This window comes from Erithacus rubecula (genome assembly GCF_903797595.1).
Source record: "Erithacus rubecula genome assembly, chromosome: 19".
NCBI lineage: Eukaryota > Metazoa > Chordata > Aves > Passeriformes > Muscicapidae > Erithacus > Erithacus rubecula.
The window spans coordinates 127,093-148,190 of NC_136671.1; the positions used below are offsets into that span (position 1 = coordinate 127,093).

A 21,098-nucleotide genomic window follows, 5' to 3' on the forward strand; every position below is an offset into this window, starting at 1 on the left:
TACCAACACCAGCCAGATAATAAAGGTTTACCTAGGGCAGTGCCTCTGGCTCAGGTCCTTCTGCCAGTGGCATATTGCACACCACAGTGCTTGGGGAATGCTGGCAGTCCAGCTGCTGCTGGCCCCTCTACCTGCAACTTAACTGCTTACCCACCCTGGAGAGACATTAGGGCATGTACTGCTCCTTGCCTTAATGGTGATGTCCACAGCTGAGCCACCCTGACTAGGGTTTACTTTCCCCAATTGCCCCCAGGCCTGGCACAGGGAAAAGATCCCCTATGGCCAGCAAGGCTGTGGTCAAGTGCAGCTGTGCTCTACTTCCTTCTGTGGCTGAGATGTCACCACTGGGCCAGTAGAGCCATGGGGCTTTGGTTCAACACTGCAGGACTTGTTCATGGGCTCATGCCCATCCCCCTGCATCCTGTGAGAGCAGCTCATCCCATGCCATGGTGCCCACCATCTCACCCCTCTATCATGCTGGGGAGTGGTGGCACAGGAACAGCACAGTTGATCTGTAGGTTGATTTGTGGCTGACCAGTAGTGACTGACTGTGCCATCCTCTCCTGCCTCTGTGAGAAGCTCTGGGGCACCCAGCTGTCCTTGCAACAGAGCAGTGCGGGATGCATACCACTGAGCTCTCTCTGAAAAGATTACACAATGCAAATGACTGCAAATAAAAGCTTTACTAGGAGATAGATATGAACATAACCCTGCTGGGGGATAAAGCCCCTTCTCGTGGCAGCTCTCCCACTACTGGGACTCAGCGCATCTACCCTTAGCACCTGGCAGTTTCTGCTGAGGGTTTCATCCTGTCCCATGCAGGCAGGATATTGCTGCCTAGTGCTCGGGGCAGCTAAACCTTTGGACACAGCAAGGGACTCCAAGGAATGCTGTTCCTCCCAGCTGGCCAGGGATAATGGACTCCAAGGACAGGTGGGCATCAACCAGCACACAGGACCCTCAGAATGCCCAAAAGTGCCCAGGAAGCTCCTGCTTGAAGCTGAATCTGCCTGGAGCATCCTTGGGCAGAGGCTACGCAGCACCAAGCAAGAGTGGAGGGGAAAAAACCTTTGACACCCTGTGACACCATCCCCAGCTGCCACAACACCCTCATTCCCTACCCTGGGTACTGGCTGCAGGACCCCATCCCAAGTGTGACATTCCTTGCTAGAGGTCTGGGTGTTCTTCCTTGTCACTTTTGGGTGGGGTCTTGCCATCAGTGGTGGGCACTTGGGGGTGCAGCAGTATTGGCAGAGGCTTAGCAGGGGCAAACTGGAACTCCTCTGGCACAGGGGCATCAGGCGTCTCCTTGCGGTAGAAGCCCAACTCCTGCACCAGCTGGTTGATCTCTTCCCGGGTCATGTCGCTCAGGGGAACTCTCTGCACCCAGACAGGGGCTTTAGCCTGGCACCTGTCAGGCACTGACCACCCCAGGCCCCGTGGCAGCAGGTGCCATACTGCCCACTCACCTGCAGCTCCTCATACCGGTGGCCAAGGAGCACAAGCTCAGGGTCGGCACCAGGCAGGTGTTTCATCTCCAGGTTATGGCTGGGCAATGTGTCAAGGAGTGGGCAGCAGTGGTCATGCCCATGCAACCCTTATTCAATTGCATCCTTCATCACATCCCTTTCTATCCTCAGTCACATATCATTCCTGCCTATCCCATATCATCTTCCATCCCAGCCCATCTTTTCTTACATCCTCCTATTCCTTTCCATCCCATCTGTTCTGTCTCCCATCCCACCCTGCTTCCCACGTAATACCATCTGATTCTCTATCACATCCCCCAACCACCTATTCTCCACTCCTCACCAAACCCTGTCCTTCATATCTCACAAAACCCCATCTTCCCTTAGCCCTTCGCCTCCCGTACATCATTTCCTCGTATCTTGTATCCCATCCCATCCCATCCCATCCTATCCCATCCCATCCGGATCCCAGCGCTGCAGCCACCGCCGGCGGGTACTAGAGTGGGATGTCCTGGGTGACGAACGCCTTCACCTGCGGAGAGTGGCCGGCCGGGCCCGGCTCAGGGTTGGGAAGCCCCAACTCCCCGCCCCAGCCCGGCCCCGTACGTACCTCCCTGAGGCGGTTCAGCCGTCACCCGCCGCACGTCTGCGGGAGTGGACACCCCGTCAGGCACCCGCCGGGCATCAGTTGACCCCCGGCGTGACCCGCGGCCCCCGCCCGCGCTCACCTCCACCTTGCCACGGGCCAGGTCCCGCAGCACGGCCTCGCGGAGTCGGGGGTGCTCCGAGCCACCACTCGCCGCCGGCGCCGCCGTCAGAAGCAGCAGCAGCAGCCACAGCCAAGGCGCTGGATACGGCCACGACGACAACGCCCGCATCGCTTCCGCCGCTGCCACGTCTGGCGCGACTCGGGCACGCGCGCAACACTGCGCATGCGCACCGATCCGCTCGCACAACACATGCTTGTGCGTGCGCAGGGACGCGCGCGCGCAAGCACGGACACGCGCGCAAGCACGCACACGGACATGCGCACGCGCGTACGCACCGTGTGATCGGCGCGTTAAATTCCCCGGGCGCGCACCGCGCACAAACCGGCACCACACAGATCAACAGCACCACCAGCGCCATACACACACAGCAACACACACACACACCGTGCACTGACATGGAGACCAACAACAGCAACACACACAGAGCAACACAAACGACTGTACATACACACAGAACACACACACACCGCATGCACAGACCAACACAGAAACAACACACACCAGCAGCAGCAACACACACAGCAACACCACATGCCAGCACATACATACCGACAGCACAAAGCAACATACACCATTTACACCGACACCACACACCGCATGCACAGACCAACACACACCAACACCGCACACCCCAACGCCACACACACTATCTCACACACCTGCACTGCACACATACACAATATGCAACTGACACCACCTAGTACAAAGACACGCGGAGACACCCAGCTGAGTGTGTGTGCATTCACACACAGCAGCACACACACACACCATCCTGCATATACAGCTGCACACACACATGCACAGTTGTGTGCACACAGTCCTGCGTATACTTAAACGCAGTCTGCACAACAGCACATGGGTACACACACTGCTACCTGCCTTCCACTTGCTCCCAGCCATGCCAACAGTCACACATATCAGCCTACACAGCAGTGCACAAGGATACAACCAGCACCCCCGTCACACATGCAATAGTGTGTGCACACATGCTGATCTACATGTACACCCAGCTGTATGCACACACTGCACACACACACATCTGAGGCACATGCATGTGCAAACCATCATGTACACCTGCACACACCTACCTCAAATCCCTCCTGCCTCCCCCACACCCCCCATTGGTCCAGGGAAAAGTGTTTCCTGACATGCAGACGGACCCTCCTGCATTCTAATTTGTGCCCATAGCCTCTGTTCCTGCCCCTGGACACCGATGGGAAGAGCCAGTCTCTGTCCTCCACACTTCCCCTCAGACATTTATATACATGGGTGATATCCCCCTGAGCTGTCTCTGCTCTGGGAGGCACAGTCCCAGCTCTCACAGCCTATCCTTAAATGAAAGATACTCCAGCCATTCCATCTTGGGCACCTTCACTGGACTCCCTCTAGCACATCCATGTCTCCAGGACTTGCTCTTGAGAGCTCTGCACTGGACACAGGCACCTCCGTGACCTCCTATGACTTGCTGGCAACACACAGGTGCAGCAGCACCTACACACAGTGCCACATACACTCAGCTGCACACAGAGACACACACGCCCCCAGCTACATACACAGCTGCACAGAGCTGCACACACACATCTGCACATGCAGTGCTGCACACACAACTCCACACACAGAGCAGTACACACATAGCGGTGCACATGCAGCACACACAGCCCACATGTAAATACACACACAGCCAAACACAGGCACACTCACACCCAACTGCCACGAGGGGGTGTGTGTTCACCAACAATGGAAATACTCTGTAGCAGACCACGGACAAATCTGGCACAAACTGACACAATAGTTGCAGTGGTGAACAGAGTCATACACACAGTAATGCATCAGGGCAGGCATTCACGTGCAAGGACACATATGCACTCGCGAGGACAGGTGCGCAAGGACAGATGTGAAGGGGTGGATTTCCTTTGCACACGCAAGGAAAAGCTTTCGAGGGGCGGAGAGAGGGGGAGGCGGGGGGCGGGGCGGCAGGTAAGCGAGGGGCGGGGCAGCTCCTGCGCCTTTAAGGCGCCGCGCAGGTGGCGAGTATTGATGTCACTGTCTGGATACGTCACGGGGCGGGGCCGCAAGGTGCGCGGGGCCGGGTCGGGGCCGTGGCCGCTGCGGTCTCCTCCTGCCGATGGACCCGGCCCGGCGCGGCAGCGCCGACCGGGGCTTGGCCGCCGGAGCGGGGTCCCGACCCAGCCCCTCGTGGGGCCTCGGGAGCGTGGCTCGGCTCCCGCCCGACGCTGGGACTTCGGCGGCGCCTTTCCTCGGCGGCGGGGTCCCGGGCGGCCGTAGGAGCTCCCGACCGGACGGGCACGGCTGCCCGCGGCGCGCAGGAACTGATGAGCGGTCCCCGGCCCGGACCCCGCCCGAGGGTGTCCCGCTGCTGGCCGTGCTGCCCCCCGGCCCAGGCGGACCCCCGTCCCCGGCAGCGCCCGGCTGCGCCGCCTTCCCCGCGCCGGCCCCGTCGGAGCGGCGGGAGATGCTGCCCAAAGCGGAGTCTAGCGACCACATTGCGGCCTGGACGGGCCCCGCCGTGCCCCGCGCCCCCACGCTGCCCAAGGCCGTGTCCAGCGAGTTCATCGCCGGCGGGTGGGCGGGCCTGACCCCCCGAGCAGAGCCGGGCGAGCTGCCCGTCCTCCCTCGGCCCCTCGGCCAGCTCGGCCCCGGCGATGTCTGCAATCCGCTGCCCGACTGCTCAGGACGGGCCTCGGAGGAGGAGGGGGCGTTCCGGTGAGTGGGGCCGCGGGGCGCTCCGGGGAGGGGGCTCGCAGTGCCCGCTGCGCCCTTTCCTCTGCTGTGGCGGGTTCAGCAGGATTGGGGTGCGGGACTGCCGGCAAGCTCCCGGCGGGGAGGATGACTGGTGCCCAGTGTTCGTGCTAGATATCGTGATAGAGATACCTACTGTGGAGTGAGTGCCACGTGCCCCGGCTGTCCCCGAGCACTGGGGTTAGCGTGCTCTCCTTCCCTATTGAGATGTCTCCCCTGTGACTGAAGCTTCTGTCGCTACCTAAAGAGCCTACGGGCCCTTTGCTGGTGCCCATTGCGCAATGGCATTAATGTGTTGTGACGGATGTGGCTTTGCGTTGGTGAAGGACACCACTGCGGGGCTGCAGCACTGCTGTCACATGTGCTGCCCTGGCCTTTTGTGACTGGTAGGGGCTGGGAACTGAAATCCGGGTTATTTTCCCCAGGAGCCTGAGCCTTCCTGGGGAATGGGGGGAAGGGGTTTTCCAGAGGCAGTGTCTTGCAGCCCACCTGTGTCAGCTGGTGATGATGAAGATGAGAGCTCTTTGTGCTGGTTGCTAGAATTTCAGGTGCGCATCCTGGAGGATCTTAGAGGCAAGCACCTGTCTCTCTCGTGTGGGAGTTAAGGTCCTGGTGTATATGCCATAACTAAGCTTCAGTCTTGGTGTCTTCATCTCTGTTGCCAGCAAAAAGCTTCCTTGGTGGATCTGGGGGCTGAACAGGGTTACAAGGAACCCCTCTGCGCCCTTGTGTTAGCCTGTTCTTCCTTTGTCCTCCTAAGCATCACAGTGGTCACCTGGAACGTAGGTACAGCCATGCCCCCAAATGATGTGACGTCCCTGCTGCACCTCAACACGGGCGAAACAAACGATGTGGACATGATCGCCATTGGGTAAGAGGATGAGGTGCGGCTCCCCCTTTTCCTTCCCCTCCTCCCTCTGGCAAATTCCCTTTTTGGGGAATCCCCAAAGCCACGGGGGACAAGGAATGGAAGAGCTGCAGGCCCAGCCTCTCTCAGGGCATGGAGAGCAGGGAGGGGTGTGCATCACAAATGATAGCATGTCAGAAAAGGTGATGGAGAATCAGCGCCTGCTAAAATGGGAGTGCTGAGAGGAACTGAAACCCTTGAGTACTGATTAGAGTCGAATATTTATCAAGCTTGAGGCTGACTATGCTGGGCCAAGCTAGCCCTGCTCTTGCTGTGAACTGTGGCAGTCCTTGGGTCAGGTCTGTCAAGGCATTTGATTCACCTGATCAAGTCCTCTGGAAGCATTCTCCTCCTCTCTGCTTTTGCATGAGGTATGCAGGCCTCAAGAGCATAGGTCTGCTGTTCTACTGAGACTGGCTCTATGTCCCTGGTACACAGAACTGATGGAAGGGCAGTGCCACAGCACTGTGGTGAGGCTGGTGAGGTGAAGGACCTGTACATTTCCTCGCAGGCTGCAGGAGGTAAACTCCAAGATAAACAAGCGCTTGAAGGATGCCCTCTTCACTGATCAGTGGAGCGAACTCTTCATGGATGTGCTGAGCCCCTTCCACTTCATCCTGGTAAGGAGGCCTGAAGGAGTTGGCAGTGGGTGTTCTCTCTCCCCACCAAGCAGGTGGGATACAGGGCTAGAGAGCTGGACTGCAGGATGGAGGGAGGTATGGTGGGAGAGCTGGCTGGAGGGACAGCCTGCAGCCATCCAAGCAGCAGGGATTGCTGCTGCATCTCATCTAGCAAGTAGTTTGGTTTGTGCCACCCAGCTGCCTTTCCTGTGCTTATGCTTCCCCTCTGGTGCTTTGGGGTGACTTTATGTTGCCTCCTGCATTGAACCAGGGTGAGGTGAATATGGGAACCAGCTGATGCTGCTGGCAACAGCCTGTGAGGCTCAGGGCAGGCTTGCTCAGCTCCCCACAACATTTGGCTCAGAACATAGATAAACCCAGCATCATTGAGGCTCAGGTTTGGCGGTCAGTGTTCAGAAGGGTATGCACAGTGCTGTCAGTCACCTGTGGGATGAGGAGGGCACAGAAAAGGGTGGAGTTGCTGCTCCATGGCCTGGAGCGGGCAAAGTTGTTCCCCTGTCCCTAGGCTCTCTACCATCTACTTCAGCCCTTGCTCCTATTCCAGGTCAGCACAGTACGGATGCAAGGTGTGATCCTGCTGGTGTTTGCCAAGTACTACCACCTGCCCTTCTTGCACAATATCCAGACAGACTGCACCAGGACAGGGCTGGGGGGATACTGGGTGAGTGTGGCCCTGGGGGAAGATTGCAAGGGGCTGGCTTCCAAGGGAGTCATGGGATCCTCTTGGTGCAGGGCAACAAAGGTGGGGTGAGTGTTCGTCTCTCCATCTTCGGCCACATGGTCTGCTTCCTGAACTGCCACCTGCCAGCACACCTGGAGAAGGCGGAGCAGCGCAAGGAGGACTTTGCCACCATACTGCACATGCAGCAGTTTGAGGGGCCTGTGGCCAACGGCATCCTGGACCATGAGTGCGTACCCCATCACTTTGCTCCCCAGTCTGGGCTCTAGTGCCAGTCCCAGTCCTTGACCACCTCCATGTAGGATCTGGTGTCTGTCCTGTGTATCCCAGCACAGCTTGGAGTCATGCCTGCAGAGCTGCCCCAGCATGGACTCAGCATGAGAGGTCTTGGTCTCATCACATTCAGAGCTGGTACAGCTCCTGCCTCACTAGCAGTATTGAGGTTTGGGACTAGTCAGGCAGAGGGGCCAGCTCTGCCCTGGAGTCCTGGCTGTGCTATCTGAATCCAATGGATGCCTCATGGTGGAAATTTCCACCCTCAATTTCAGCTTGGGGAAGTCTGGCCCATTTAGCTAATGGTGCTTGGTCCTACCTATGGAATTCTGGCAGCTGGCCAGGCTGTTGGCTGAGCACTGACCTGTGCCAGTGTTCCCAAGAGCATCTGTGCTGTGGGCTAAAGCTGTCTCCAGGCAGGGAACATCATACTTCTGCTGTCCGTGGCTCTGGTAGCCTCAACCCTTTCAGCCCGTTGCTCTTGCTACCATCCACAGCCTCGTGTTTTGGTTTGGGGACCTCAATTTCCGCATCGAGAGCCTGGACATCTGCTTTGTGAAGTATGCCATTGACAGCAATGTCCTGAGCCAGCTCTGGGAGAAGGATCAGGTGAGGGATGGGCATGCTGCCAGCCTACACTGGACTCCAAGCAGTGAGAAGACTCTCTCCAAAACTGCCCATGCAGCTGTGGGACAGGGAATGTCCTCTTGCAGCCAGTAGGACACGAAAGGCCCTGGTTCTCATGTCTCTGGGGGAGGAAGGGATGAGTCCCAGATCAGTCTGGATGAAGCACAGTTCCCTCATCATTGTGTGAAGACGTGAGGCATTGAGCCTACAGACTAGCTGCTGGCTTAGATGGACAAACCCTGACAGCTGTGGGAGCTGGCAGGAACAGGACTGGCATGTCACAGTGTGTGAGGGTGGAGAGACCTTTGCAGGGTTTGTGGAGGCATCTGGCTAAGGGGGCTGCTGTGCTCCTTGACATGCTCTCTTTCCCCACAGCTGAACATTGCCAAAAGCACATGGCCTGTTCTCAGAGGCTTCCAGGAGGGACCCCTGAACTTCCCACCCACTTTCAAGTTTGATGTGGGCACCAACAAGTATGATAGCAGGTAGGAGAGCAGCGCTGGGCATGAGGTGGGGCTGAGAGATGAAGGTGCTGGTGTGGATGCGTGGGGTGAACAGCCATAATGGGGCAGGCATGGGCTGGACCGAGATGTGATGGCAGGTCTGTCCCTGCAGCTGTGCTGAATGGCAAGATGAGCTGCATCCCCTGTGCATACATGCCATAGTGCTGGGGGAGGCAGTTTGGGTCAGAGGCCACTGCCCCTGCCAGGCAAGAGATGCCCCTCTTGTCCCCTGCAGTGCCAAGAAGCGAAAACCTGCCTGGACTGACCGCATCCTGTGGAAGATAAAATCTCCCAGCAAGGGGTTGGACACAGGTGGGCACCGGCCCAGCCAAGGCATTCTGTCAGTTAGCCAGCTGTGCTACTGCAGTCACATGGAATACACTGTCAGCGACCACAAGCCAGTAGCTGCCATCTTTGCCGTGCAGGTGAGCACTGTCCAGGTCTGCTGGGAACAGAGACAGGAACTTCAGGGGTGGAATGCTGAGCCTTGTGTATGGGGGACTTCTCTTTGACAAACTTAGCTGCCTTGCCCCTTACCTGGGGGCTGCTGTGGGTATATGCATAGGGTCCCTGGGCAGCAGAGGCAGCTCTTTGTCATGCCCTTGCTCATCATGTACCTGTCTCTGACAGTTTGCTTCCAAGGTGGACAAGCCCCTGGTTGAGATTTATGTGGCTGACGAGTGGAGCAGGCCTGAGCAAGCAGTTGTCAGGTACAAGATGGCTGTTGGCTTCCACCGGAGCTCCTGGGACTGGATAGGACTCTACCGGGTAGGGGCTTGGGGGCTGCTGTGGCTGGAGGGAGTGGGGAGCACTGCACAGCACTGCGGGGTCCTTTCTGAGCTACCCCCCACCAGCGAACATGGTGAGGGCATAGAGCTGTGCCCTCCTTTCCCCTGGCATCACGATGTGGCCCTGCTTCAGGAGGCTCAGGTCCAGCAGTTTCCTCTCCCTCTGGCTATGTGGGTCCCAAAGGGCTCCAGGGCACACCTGGTGGGGGGGCGTGCAAGGCAGCTTTGGGTCACCTTGTGTGAGGCCCTCACTAGAGGGGGCTGAGCAACAGGAGACTGAAGAGTGATGGTGCCAAGTGGGGCTCAGTGTCCCATGCACTTGTGTTCTCCTACGGTGAACAGGTGGGCTTTCGGCACCCTAAAGACTACGTGTCCTATGTCTGGGCCAGGAGTGATGATGGGGAGCGCTGCCTGGAGAAGCAGCTGTATGCACAGGTGAGGTGGGGCCAGCCCTGCTGTCTTGCTGGCACTTCAGTTGCACAGCAGGGGGACAATGGCCCCTTTGTGCCGTTGCATGGGGAGTCAAGCACCTTGATATTGCTTTTTGCTGAGCCTGGGGCAGGTTCATGGTGCTGGCAGCAGAGATTTGTACTTTTGACTGGGGTTGGAGGTGGGGGGAGATACCTGGGCCAACCCTGGTGCTCATCAGGTGTCTCTGGGCTGCAGGTGATGTTCTCTGAGGAAGCACTGCCCAAGGGTAATGGCGAGTACATCCTTGGATACTACAGCAACACCTCCAGTAGCATTGCTGGTGTGACAGAGCCCTTCCAGGTGAGCCACAGCCAAGAGGTGAGAGTGAAGGGGGATGGGTTTGGGGGGGGCAATGTCTCTGGATGGCAGAGGCCAGCTAGTGTGGCACCCAACAGTCCTCTGAGGGTCAGCTAGCAGTGCTGATGCAGGGGTGCAGATTTCCCTACCCAGGTCAGAGGAGGACAGCAGCTCTACGGACAGCTCAGGCAGCAGCTCAGAAGAGGATGACAGTACACTTGTCCTCCTGGCCCCCAAATCCCGTAGCCCCAGCCCAGGCAAGATGAAACGCCACCGAAGCCGAAGCCCCAGCCTAGCCAAGTTCCAGGGCCTCATCCTGCGGCCATCAAGCCGGGACAGGGGTACAAGCCGCAGTCCTTCACCCCAGAGCCGTCACAGCCTCCCCAGGAGTATCCCCACCATCCACCTGCCCCAGGAGGAGCTGGGGCACTGTGGAGTCAAAAGCAAGGAGCTGGGACAGGCAGCTGAGAGCCCAGAGGGCAGTTCATTCTACCAGACTCCACAGGAGCAAGGTGGCCTCCAGCGTCTCTGTGCTGGCAGCTCCCTGGCCAGGGCTGACCCTCGGAACCTGGGACTGCTGCCCGCACTGCGCCTGGAGATGATTGACCAGGCCCTGGGCTGGCGGCGGGAGAATGCAGACCAGGGCTACTATCCCAGCCCAAGAATGAGCCCAACCAGCCCCCCAGGCTGTGGCACCTCCCCAGAGGAACTGGACAGACATAGCTGTGCCATGGGCCACTGATGCAGTGGCTACCTTCCTCCTCCCCATAGCGCGCTTGCTGTGTGCTTTCCTCTGCCACTTCTCTGCTGAGACTCTCTCCCTTATTTATTGCAGTGATTCCTCATCTCTGTTGTGTGCCTGGCAGGTAGAGGCCCTCCCTCTCTGCCCCCAGTCCGAGCTCCTGCCCTGGGCAGGGCTGTGAGGTGACAACACAAGGGAGGGTGGGCAAAGCTGGTCTAATGCAATGTGGGGCAAGAATTTCTAAGTGCAAGACTCCTGTCCCATGGCCTCACACCTGAGGTGGTACAAGAGGCCAGGGCAGGGCTCTGGCAGAAATGGTGATGGGCACAGAACAAGGACCACCACAGGGTACTCTGGAGATCAAAGCTTGCTCCTTCCCTGCTCTACCACTGTGCCTCAGCCTGAACATAGTGCAAGTGACGCAATAAACTATCCTGTGCACCCCCACTGCACCGTGCTCACTGCTGGGCCAGGATCAGCCCTGGGGTGGGGGCCACAGCGTCAAGAGGGGACAACAGGCTCAATGCTTGCACCATGAACCATGCTCTAGCCACCCTTTATTTCTTCTGCTGCACACAGGTACTGATCCCAGCCCTCCTACCCTGCCTGGGCAAGAGGGTCAGGATCACTGCTAAGACCCCCCAGATGAAGGGTCACAAATCTAGGGGTGGGGCACCCTGCCATCCACCCTGCCCCAGAGCACACCAGGGAAGAAGGACAATGGTTTCCCCTTTCCTGAGCCCTCCTATTTCCCCTTACTTTTGATACTCATGGATGGCAGCTACAGCTCCTTGAGGTTTTTCAGTCCCTCTGCCTCTCTGGCTGTGATACACAGCTCCATGCTATCATGCCAACAACCATGCTCAGTGCCATCCTTTGACTTGAGGACCATACCCCAAGCAGCTCCAGGCTGCAGGTGCTGCACAGCACATCTTCTTCATCTTCCTTCCCAAGGCTGTGCTGCTTGGGTGTCATCGAAGCACTTTGTGGGGCCAAGCACCTGCTGTCTGCTCTACGACCAGATGCTGGCACTTCTCACAGAAGGTGCCTCCCCTGGCCTGTGTCTTCCGCTGTGAACGCTTGGCCTTGGAGCTCAGATGCAGAGGGCCCCAGCGTCTTACAATCTTTTTGAGCTGCCGAACAGGTACAAGCACAGCCCTGGCCCCTGTGGTACAGCTGCTGGAGAAGCAAAGCTGTGAGCATCACTGTAACCCTGCAGCACCAACACTCACTGCCCCTGCCCTGCAGCCTGGCTGTGGCATGGCAGAGCAGGGGCCAACGCTTGTACTACTGGTTTCCTGCCCCACCCAGGTCCTCTTTACCTGCCTACTTACCTGTGCTGTGACACCCTGCCTGGGCTGCAGGCACCAGGCAGCTCCAGAACAAAGCAGTCCATAGCAATGTGGTCAGCCAGGATGGTCACGTCCATGTCACTGCAGTCCCTTGCCCTCTGGAGGCACCGTACCAGTCTGCAGGCACAGGAGGGCGCACGTCAGCAGGTGCTGGCCAGGGCAGGAATCCCACCTGCTCTGATCCCCAACTGTATGCACACAGTGCTTTTTTTCCTCCTGGACTCATACCTGCGTGTGCAGTTGCAATGGAGGAGTGTCCTGCTGTCCACGTTGTGCAGCTGGTACCTTGCCTCGTGGGGTGCAATCTGGTGCTTACACTTACCCAGGTGCTTGTTGCACCTGCACCCCCTGCCTGGGCCTGAGGAGAGTAGAGAGGTAAATGGCAGGCCCAGCATGTCCCCACCAGCTTGAGGCCTTAGGCCACCCCAGCTGCAGCATGCACATGCTGCCCACAGTACCAGCTCACCCTGCTGCCTGCGCCCCTTCACAGTTGGCATGGGGGTAGCTCCACACTGTGCTGTGGCTGGGCTCGATCCAATGCTGACATACCAAGGGTGCGCTGAGATTCCAACTCCTTGCTCTGCTCCAACCAGATCCTGTCCTGACACTGTCAATGCTGTTGCAGGGCCAGGCTCTAACCCCCACTGCACTGCCGGATGCCTGGTTAGCTTATCGTTATCCCTGGCTGGCGCAGGAGTGCCTGGGCCCTGTGGCTGCTGGGCTGTCTTAGGTCTCCATGCCTGGCGGCGCCCAGGCTTTCCCCTCAGTTCCTGTCGAAGCTGCTTCCTCCCTGTTCTGGAGAAATTCCTTCCCTTGCCCGGGGGCTCCTCCGCTGGTAGGCTGGGATGGTACTGATTCTGCTGCACCATCCTGGCCAGAGGCACTACTCCATAACGCTCACACCTGGGGACACCATGTCCTGTGAGGTCCTGTATACCAACCAAACTGTGCCCGAGGAAGCAGCCGAGCAGGGCACCCCAGGAACTCACCCGCCCCACCAGTGCCACCGGACACACTCCTCACTCTCTTCCAGCACAAAGCACGGCACCTCCAACAGGTTGAAGAATGTGACGCCGATAATGTTGGAGATGGTATCGTTGATGGCGAGCAGGCACCGCCGGAACCTACGAGCAGGGACCGGTGAAGAGGACGGGCTCCCCAGGGCCCCCGTTTCCTCACGCCCTCGGCCCCGGGCTCACCTGGCGTCACAATCGCAGTGGGACACGGTGTGCAGGCGATAGTTGCGGATGCCGTAGTTGAACTGCAGCGCTGTGATCTGCGCCCAGCACTGGTCGTGCTCCCGACAGCACCGGTCGGGGCCGCGGAAGAGCCCTGCGGATGCGCCGATGAGCGCGGCCTCGCGGAGAGAGACCAGGTGCTCCCGCCGCCCCCCCGGCGCTCCGTACCCAACTCGCTCCAGTTCCCCGCCGAGTCTCCCGCGCCACACCACAGCGTTCCTGGCAGCGTCCAGCCCCGTCGGCGGCGGCGTTGCAGTCCCGGGGTCACGGGGTCGGTGCAAGCAGCACGGCGCCGCCACAGCGCGGACAGGGCCCGGCGCAGCGCCGCCCCGGGCGCGGCGGGCGGGCGGCGCGCGCAGGCGGCGCGGAAGGCGCGGGCCAGGCGCGGATCGCGATGGGCCAAGCAAGCGCGGAGGCGGCCGGGGGCGGCCCAGACGCTCTCGACCAGCGAGGGTCCGGTTCCGGTGCCGGCGCTCAGGAACGCCACGTACCGCGCACCACCCGCGCCTGCCGCCTCCCGCGCGCACACGGCCCCGCCGAGCCAAGCGCGCGCGCATGCGCACAGCGCCGCACAGGCCACAACTACACGCACCCACATCCCGCGCGAGCCGTCTCCCTGCGCCCGGCTTTAACTCTGCGGCCAGCGGCGGACCCGGCTCCGATTGGCCAGCGCCGCGCGGGCCCCGCCCCGGGGTAGAATGCTGGCTGCGGCCGGGGTCCCTGATGCTGGCACCTCCTCATTCCGGGTATCTCCTCATTCCCCTCCCCCACCTAGGGCACTCTCCATTTCTGGGCACCCCCCATCCGGGGCTTCCCCCGCTACACGCACCCCACCCCACGCGCTCTCTCCCTGGGCGCTCATGAGTATGCTCTCACGGCCACGAATCTGTACCCAGGTGTGTGCAGGTGTGCACAGCTGCCTGCATACTCATCTTAAGCGCACGCGTGCACACGTGTGTGAGTGTATGCCCATGTGCCGTGCATGCCCAACCATGTGTGTGCCCCACACAGGCTGTAGCCATGTCCCTGCTCAAGTGTCAGCTGTGTGCAGTCAGGATACAGAGCACTGTCCTGTCCAACCCCTGCAGAAGCTGCCCATGGCCCAGGACCACACCTGTTTGAGAGTTGAGGATCCCCGAGGACGGAGCCACCATAGGCCCCCAGGGCAACTCCTACTACTGCCTGACCTTCACAGTACAAAGGTGTTTCTAGATATTCAAAGGAACCTCCCATGTCCCAGATTGTGCTTATTGCATTTTGTTTCAGTAGTGGACATCACTTGGAAGAGACAAACTCTTGTCTCTGCAGCCTCCCTGCCTGTGTATTAACAGGATCCCTCAAAATTCCTCTGCTCCAGCCTCAGCAGACCCCACTCCTACAGCCACTTCACACAGTACAGGTCCTTCAGTCACTCCATCACCTCCTCCACTGCTCTTTGCTGGATTCACCCCAGCATGTCTGTGCCTTGTCCAGGTGATCCCAGCTGGAGCAGCAAAGCCTCCCCCTGATGCTCCCTGCTCAGCTTTGCCTGGTGCAGCTTGGGCTGTCCGTGAGTACACATCCCCGGCTCCTGCTTTGCTAGTGCCCAGCAGGATCCCATGGTGCATCCCTGCAGAGCAGTTTTCCAGCTGGTGGCTCAACTTATATTGGTACAATATCCCCCTGGGAATCGGGATCTCTCTACCCTGGAAATACCCTGGGAGGATGGCTGGGCTGTGGGGCAGAACTCACCTCCCCACACCTATCCCAGCGCCCCTGTGCCCCAGGGAAGGATTGCTTAGGGTAGCCAGTGAGTCTGGGAATCCTGGTGCATCACTGCTGTATCCCAAAAGGATGCTGGCCCTGCTCTGGAAAATTGGCCCACTGAAGTCCAGGTGCACCTCTCTCTTCCAGAGCGTGCTGGAAAGGGAAGACAGGTGGGAAGGCAGGAAACAGGTATCTCTGGAGTGCCTCTTTCTTTCAGGGCTAGTCTGAAGCCATGTCTGTGTCCAGGCTGGTGCTTTGCCCTGCTGGGGTGCTGGGGGTGGGGGCGCAGGGGAGGCAGTCTCTGGAGCCCCATGTGCCCTGACCCTAACGTGGGGACACTGGGGGCTGATGGATGGGGTTTGGCAGTGTAGGCTTATCTCACCTTATCAGGATTTCCCTAACAGCAATGCACTGCGGACAGGGCAAAGTCCACCCTATGGCTGTGATAGGACAACCATGTGCCACCCATGACATCGCCCCAGGTGTCACAAACGTCTCCTCTGTCCTGGGAGCTGTGTTCATGAAGCTGGATGAAGGCTGGCAAGATGGGCACTGGCATCCCAAGGCTGGGGAAGGGCTCTGCTCAGAGGTAGCACAGATGTCGGAGAACCAGTTTTCCATCCAGAGGGATCCACAGAGCCCTCCTGCCATGGATTCTGCCACACTGCTGTGTTCCTATCCCAGTGTGCCAGGGGCTGCCCTGTGCATGTATTGTGGCCCCTCATGCCCAGCACCCTGAGACTGCCCTGTGCCTGGGCTGTGTTGGCAGCCCTGTGAGGCCCCACAGAGAGGGATCCATGAGGCAGCACAGGACAGCCTTGGCTGACAAGTATATGACTCCATTAGAGACACAAACCCCAGTTTGGGTTTGTCTGGAAGATAACAGGATAAGGAGGGATGCCCAATGCTCTGGCCTTCACCACCCAAGCAGCCAGTGGGTTATAGGGCTGGGTTTGCAGCAGAGCTCCCTGCCATGTAACCATGCAGCTACTGCCCTGCTGCCAGCTGCTGGCACAAGGCTGGTGTCTGGCTGGATAGTGAGGACGTGGGGCTGTGCCCTGGACTACCCACCCCAACAGGCAGTACTGCCAGCCCTGCACCCGGCTCTGCTGACGTGACTCAAGGCCGCAGACAAGGCCAGCACAGGGCTGAGCTGCCAAGGACTCAGGACTGAGCCTGCAGTGCTCCCCCACTCAGCTCTGGTGGAGATGCCAGCCGTCATGGTCCATGTACAGCAGGGTGGGGAGTGGAGCTCAGCCTGGGTCAGCAGGAGTGCAGAAATGAGCTGGTGAAGCAATTCTTTCCCTCCTTCTTCTGCATGCCTCCATCTGGGGCTCCCCAGTACAAGGAAGAACCTATACTGGAGCGAGGCTGGTGAAGGCTGCTGAGCTGGTCAGGACTGGAGCTAGGCTTACATGGGCTGAAGGAGAGGAGAAATCAGATTTTATCTGCCCTGAACTCTAAGTCATGGCATTCCTTCTCCTTTTGCACTCCCCAGATGAGCATGGGCATTGGGGTGATGCCTCCTATGGAAACATCTTGCAGGCAGGGCTGGATTACCTGACTCTGAGGGGCTGCTAGACTTGGAGCCTCATCCATGTCTCAGTGCTGACACAACCCCAGATGTCCCTATGTCCAGCCTTGCCCTTTGCCTCAGCCAGTAGGCAGCACTGGCTCCCCATTGTGTGTGTCCCCATGCACACTGCTGGCTGTGTCCTGCTCATGTCCCCTAGGGACAGGTGTCCTCAAAGGGGACGCACAGCTTTGCCTTTTGGAAAAGGAATTGCTGCAGCACTGCATATAAGCCTTTCTGCTTTTTACTGATCTAAGCTGGAACTTACAGCTTTGTGGAAGGAAGCAATAGAGCATCCAGGGCACCCATGGCTTTGAATATGAAAGGCAGAACAGGGAAACAACTTCATGAGAGAAAATGTCTTGTGAAGGTTGAAAGACAAAATTCAAGTTGGAATGAGCAAAGGAATCATGCAGTTATTTCACACCTGAGTTGAGATTATCAGTTCAAGCACTATGCAGACCCAGGGAGACCTTTGAGGGCTCCTGTGGACTCTGGCATGCACCCACAAATCCCTCCACCCCATGCTGGTTGATGGGCACTCCCCAGGCTGGCCACCACCAGTCTGCCTAGGAGAACCTGGGTCAAGCTGCAGACCCATAAGACATTTTTATTCCATCTGGATCCCATCCTCTGTCACTGAGACCCCACGCCAGTGCCACCCTATCACACTTGCATGGGGACCCACATCACACAGCAGACAGAAGTGCCCCAGCCTGCTGCATGAGGTTGCTCAGGCTTTCCATCAGCCTGATGGAGATCGTGGCACTGGGATGTGGGAAGAGTCAGGGTCTTCTGTTGTTTTGATGGCATTTGTCTGCTCCCTGGCTACCCTGTGGGGCCAGGTTGGGGGCTTAACTCACCTGCACCCTTTAGTCCTGGCTCTGGGGAGAGCACTGGTTCAGACTGGAGTGGCACTGGTGACCATGGGTGCTCAGACCACCCTGGGCAAGGACAACCCACATGCCTGGCCACAGGCTCTGGGAGTCTGTGCTGGTTGTCATCATGCAGCATCTGCCTGGAGTTCTCAAGGAAAGAGCCATTCATCTAGGATATATTGTCTAATACAATTTATATGGTAAAGGGACTACAGAGGCAGAATTTTCTTCTCTCAGACTCTCATTGCAGAAGCAGAGCTGGCCCCATCAGCTATTTTCAGTGTGAGTCTGGGCTGTAGGAATGATGGGGATGGTCAGACTCTGCTCGTCCTGCAGCTCACAGGAGCTGTCTCCTGCTCTGGGTCCTCAGCCACAGCTGCAGCCTCCTCAAGGTCTTTTCCAAGAGTCAAAGAGCACCCTGAAGGCCCTGGGCAGCATTGGCTGGGTGACCCTGTTGAGCCAGGAACTAGACAACCTCCACCCTGAGCAAGGAGGTGTGCCTTGCTTCCAGCAGTAAATAACCAGCCTTACCTATAGGAAAATAGAGAAAGTCCCGACATAAGAAACACAAAGAAAACCACCACAACACACAGAGGTTCCTTGTAAGAGGATACTGATGGTAGGAGGAAATTCCTGACATTTTCTGTTTTCCCTTAGCTCCCTAGGCATTTCCCCATGCCATTGTGGTCTTGGGAGTGCCTGGTTTTACTGCCCTGGTGAACACATCCCTTTAAATTATGGGAACTACCCAGGAGGAAGCAGCTCTTCAAGAAGTGATACCTGACTGGTGTATATCACTGCACTCCAGGTGAAGGTCATGTAAGTGATGAGTCAGCAGGAGTTGGGATTACCAAGAGCAGGAGGAGCAGCAACTCAGAGCAGGGACCCCCTTCCCTGCAAGCATGCACTTGGCAGGAACTGTGGGCTGGCACACTGGGGAGAAGAAAGGTCACAGGGTTAAGGCATTTCTGGAAAGCACGGTCGCTTTTCTTTCAAAGTCCAAGGAAAACTGTGGGCTGGTATTATCATCTCTTTGGAAATGAGCTGAAGGGACCAAAGCAGCTTGACAAGACAAAAAATTCCCACATGCTTCGGATTTCTTTCCCATTGTTGTGTACAACACACGTGACTGAGCTCTGCCTTCGACAAATGCTGGGAAGGTTTGGGTACCTGAGCAGGAAGTGTGTATGGGTGAATAATTTACTGAAAAGTCAGGTGAACAAGCCACAGCACGTGTGTGGTTGTTACTCCCAGGTGGCAGAGCAGGGCGCAGGCAGCTCCACTCTGAGCACCCATGGGGGCTGGCAGGGCTGCAGCCTGTGCACCCTGGCCTGCAGCATCCACATCACATCCACAGCTCAGCAAAGGGGTATGAGTGCAGAACAAAAAACTTGAGGATTCCTCCTTGAACTCTACACATCTCCCACTAAAGCCAGTTTCCCTGGTTTTGGTAAAGGAAGCAGCTGATTTCAGATGGCCTTGGACCCCAGTGAATTTTTCCTTCTCACTGGAACTGAGTCTGGTGCAACTGACTCTGGGCTTTTCCTGGCTCAGCCCAATGGAATTGCTGTCCTGGCTCTCATTTGTCGTCCAGCCTAGAGACACAGCATGAATTCCAGCAATTTATACAGAGGGCAAGCCTCAGAACCAGTCACACCACACAGCTTCTGCAGCAACTTATACAGAGGGCAAGCCTCAGAACCAGTCACACCACACAGCTTCTGCAGATATTGGCCAGCAGCAGGATGAGGCCAGCTGTGTCCCAGGCTTTTAAAGGTTGTCAGCAGTAACAAAGCAGGGCCGTTACACAGAGCTGCAATTCATGAAGTGAGTCCTGGAGACATGGCATGCTGCTGACACAAGGGATTCTGCAAAGGAAACTGGGACTCGGGAGCTTCCTTGTCCCCTGGCCAAAGATGGTAGCCTAGGCCTGTGCTGCTGTTGTCACAACTCACTGGTCAGGGGCATGATGTTCAACATAAATTCTCACCAGGTTGAATAAAGCCACTAGATACATGTCAGGAACTCCTATGTTTCATTGTACGGTCACCATAACTCTGGCAACCAGCCCACTGCTTAGACTCAAAAGTTGTTGGTCAACAAGCCTATAAATTCTTATAACACACTTCCACAAGGTGCTGGCTAACAACACATTCCCATAAACTTATCATTTGCACAAAGAAGTTCAGTACAAAGTATGGGGTGGAATATGGTAAGTGTGCTTTGCCGAGGAGAGAAATAAGCATAAAAGAGGGAGAGAGAGAGAACAAAGATTATCCTAAGTATGTAGATCCCATCTTGCCATGGGTGATCCAGAGCTGGGGTTGTGAGACAAAGAAAATGAAGAAGGAAGGGAGGAAAAGAGAGTGAGTGGGCCCAACCCACTTTCTTTTCTAGTTAATGTGGTACAAGCCTTTCTGTATACTTTACATTTTGTGCTGTTTTGTGAATTCATGCATGCACAGCCAGCCATTTCAGCCCTCCTGCAGGAAGTGAGTTGAAGGAGGGAACTGAGCATGAAACTGAGGGGGAAGCAGGAAATTGTCTATGAATGCACTGCCCAACCTCCAAGGACTCTCTCCTCCAACCATATCTTTCCTATTGTAAGTCAGAATGTTTGAGACAAAACATTCCTATGCCTGGTTCAGCACAGCCATGAGGAATGGTGACTGCAAAAGCACCAAAGTTTTGTGAGCAGCAGGGGCCCATGGCTGGTGAGGGAATCTGGCCTAGAAAACTACCAAGTTAATTAGTAAATCCAGCTGCTCTTCCAGAAATCTGCCAGTGAAGCAATCCTGAAGAAAGGGCAAGGCTGGTCATGAGGCTGAATGTTTTTATTTTCATACTCACAGCATCTACAACTTTGCTTTAATTCATCCTTGTATCCATGTCAGTAATTTCAGAGGGCCAGAACAACTTCACAGGCTCTCAAGCTTCAGGACTACCTCTACAATGTGACCACACTACATGCACTGTTACCTCATGATGCATTCTTGGGGCTGGTTGTCATCTTTCCTGTGCCCTGTGGTGAAAGGTTCTCCAGGAAGAAAAGGACTGATCTTTTGGATTTACATCTTGGTCAAAGCAGAACTGGCCGTTTTTCTTGGAAAGCACAAATAAAACCACAGGAGGAACTTGCACCTCCACCTGCAAAGATACACCTTCACCTGCAAAGATACACCTCAGGGTTACTGCAAGGACATGGGCTTCCTGAGTTCTGCTGCAGGAACACCGGAGAAGCTGCAAGCAGGGTGGGTTCCGGTTTCACTCACATACCAGTTGGTGATGATGTAACCTACCAGGTGCACAGGCTGAGGTGGTGACTGAGGCACAAACCACAGCTCTGACAGACAGAGCTCTGCTTTCATTGCAGGCATGTCCTGG

At 57.1% G+C, this 21,098-nt stretch overlaps 3 protein-coding genes across 7 annotated transcripts; 1 reads left to right on the forward strand and 2 right to left on the reverse strand.

Annotated features, from left to right (window-relative positions):
- Positions 1–668: 668 nt before the first annotated feature.
- SELENOM (selenoprotein M) lies at positions 669–2,405 on the reverse strand. 2 transcript variants are annotated; one of them, XM_079322194.1, is made up of 5 exons: positions 2,198–2,405; positions 2,080–2,115; positions 1,967–2,001; positions 1,470–1,548; positions 669–1,380 (listed from the first exon to the last, which is right to left on the reverse strand). In XM_079322194.1, the coding sequence occupies exons 1-5, from the start codon at positions 2,345–2,347 to the stop codon at positions 1,168–1,170; spliced, it is 513 nt and encodes a 170-aa protein (XP_079178320.1). In that variant the 5' UTR covers positions 2,348–2,405; the 3' UTR covers positions 669–1,167. The 2 variants fall into 2 exon arrangements, with proteins under 2 accessions (XP_079178320.1, XP_079178321.1); XM_079322195.1 differs by lacking the exon at positions 2,080–2,115 and having other exon boundaries at positions 2,198–2,394.
- Positions 2,406–4,284: 1,879 nt separating this feature from the next.
- INPP5J (inositol polyphosphate-5-phosphatase J) lies at positions 4,285–11,374 on the forward strand. 3 transcript variants are annotated; one of them, XM_079322170.1, is made up of 13 exons: positions 4,285–4,307; positions 4,430–4,963; positions 5,760–5,870; positions 6,418–6,526; positions 7,092–7,208; positions 7,280–7,455; positions 7,997–8,108; positions 8,502–8,611; positions 8,865–9,054; positions 9,260–9,397; positions 9,760–9,852; positions 10,084–10,188; positions 10,325–11,374. In XM_079322170.1, exons 2-13 carry the CDS (start codon positions 4,713–4,715, stop codon positions 10,925–10,927), a joined length of 2,115 nt encoding a protein of 704 aa, XP_079178296.1. In that variant the 5' UTR covers positions 4,285–4,307; positions 4,430–4,712; the 3' UTR covers positions 10,928–11,374. The 3 variants fall into 3 exon arrangements, with proteins under 3 accessions (XP_079178296.1, XP_079178294.1, XP_079178295.1); XM_079322168.1 differs by lacking the exon at positions 4,285–4,307 and having other exon boundaries at positions 4,311–4,963; XM_079322169.1 differs by lacking the exons at positions 4,285–4,307; positions 5,760–5,870 and having other exon boundaries at positions 4,311–4,963.
- On the reverse strand, positions 11,139–14,115 carry PLA2G3 (phospholipase A2 group III; the record flags this gene model as incomplete). 2 transcript variants are annotated; one of them, XM_079322185.1, is made up of 7 exons in its annotated part: positions 11,139–12,103; positions 12,262–12,396; positions 12,508–12,637; positions 12,746–13,182; positions 13,269–13,403; positions 13,479–13,611; positions 13,686–14,115. In XM_079322185.1, the coding sequence occupies 7 exons, from the start codon at positions 14,113–14,115 to the stop codon at positions 11,899–11,901; spliced, it is 1,605 nt and encodes a 534-aa protein (XP_079178311.1). In that variant the 3' UTR covers positions 11,139–11,898. The 2 variants fall into 2 exon arrangements, with proteins under 2 accessions (XP_079178311.1, XP_079178310.1); XM_079322184.1 differs by having other exon boundaries at positions 11,139–12,106.
- Between the last annotated feature and the right edge of the window lie 6,983 nt (positions 14,116–21,098).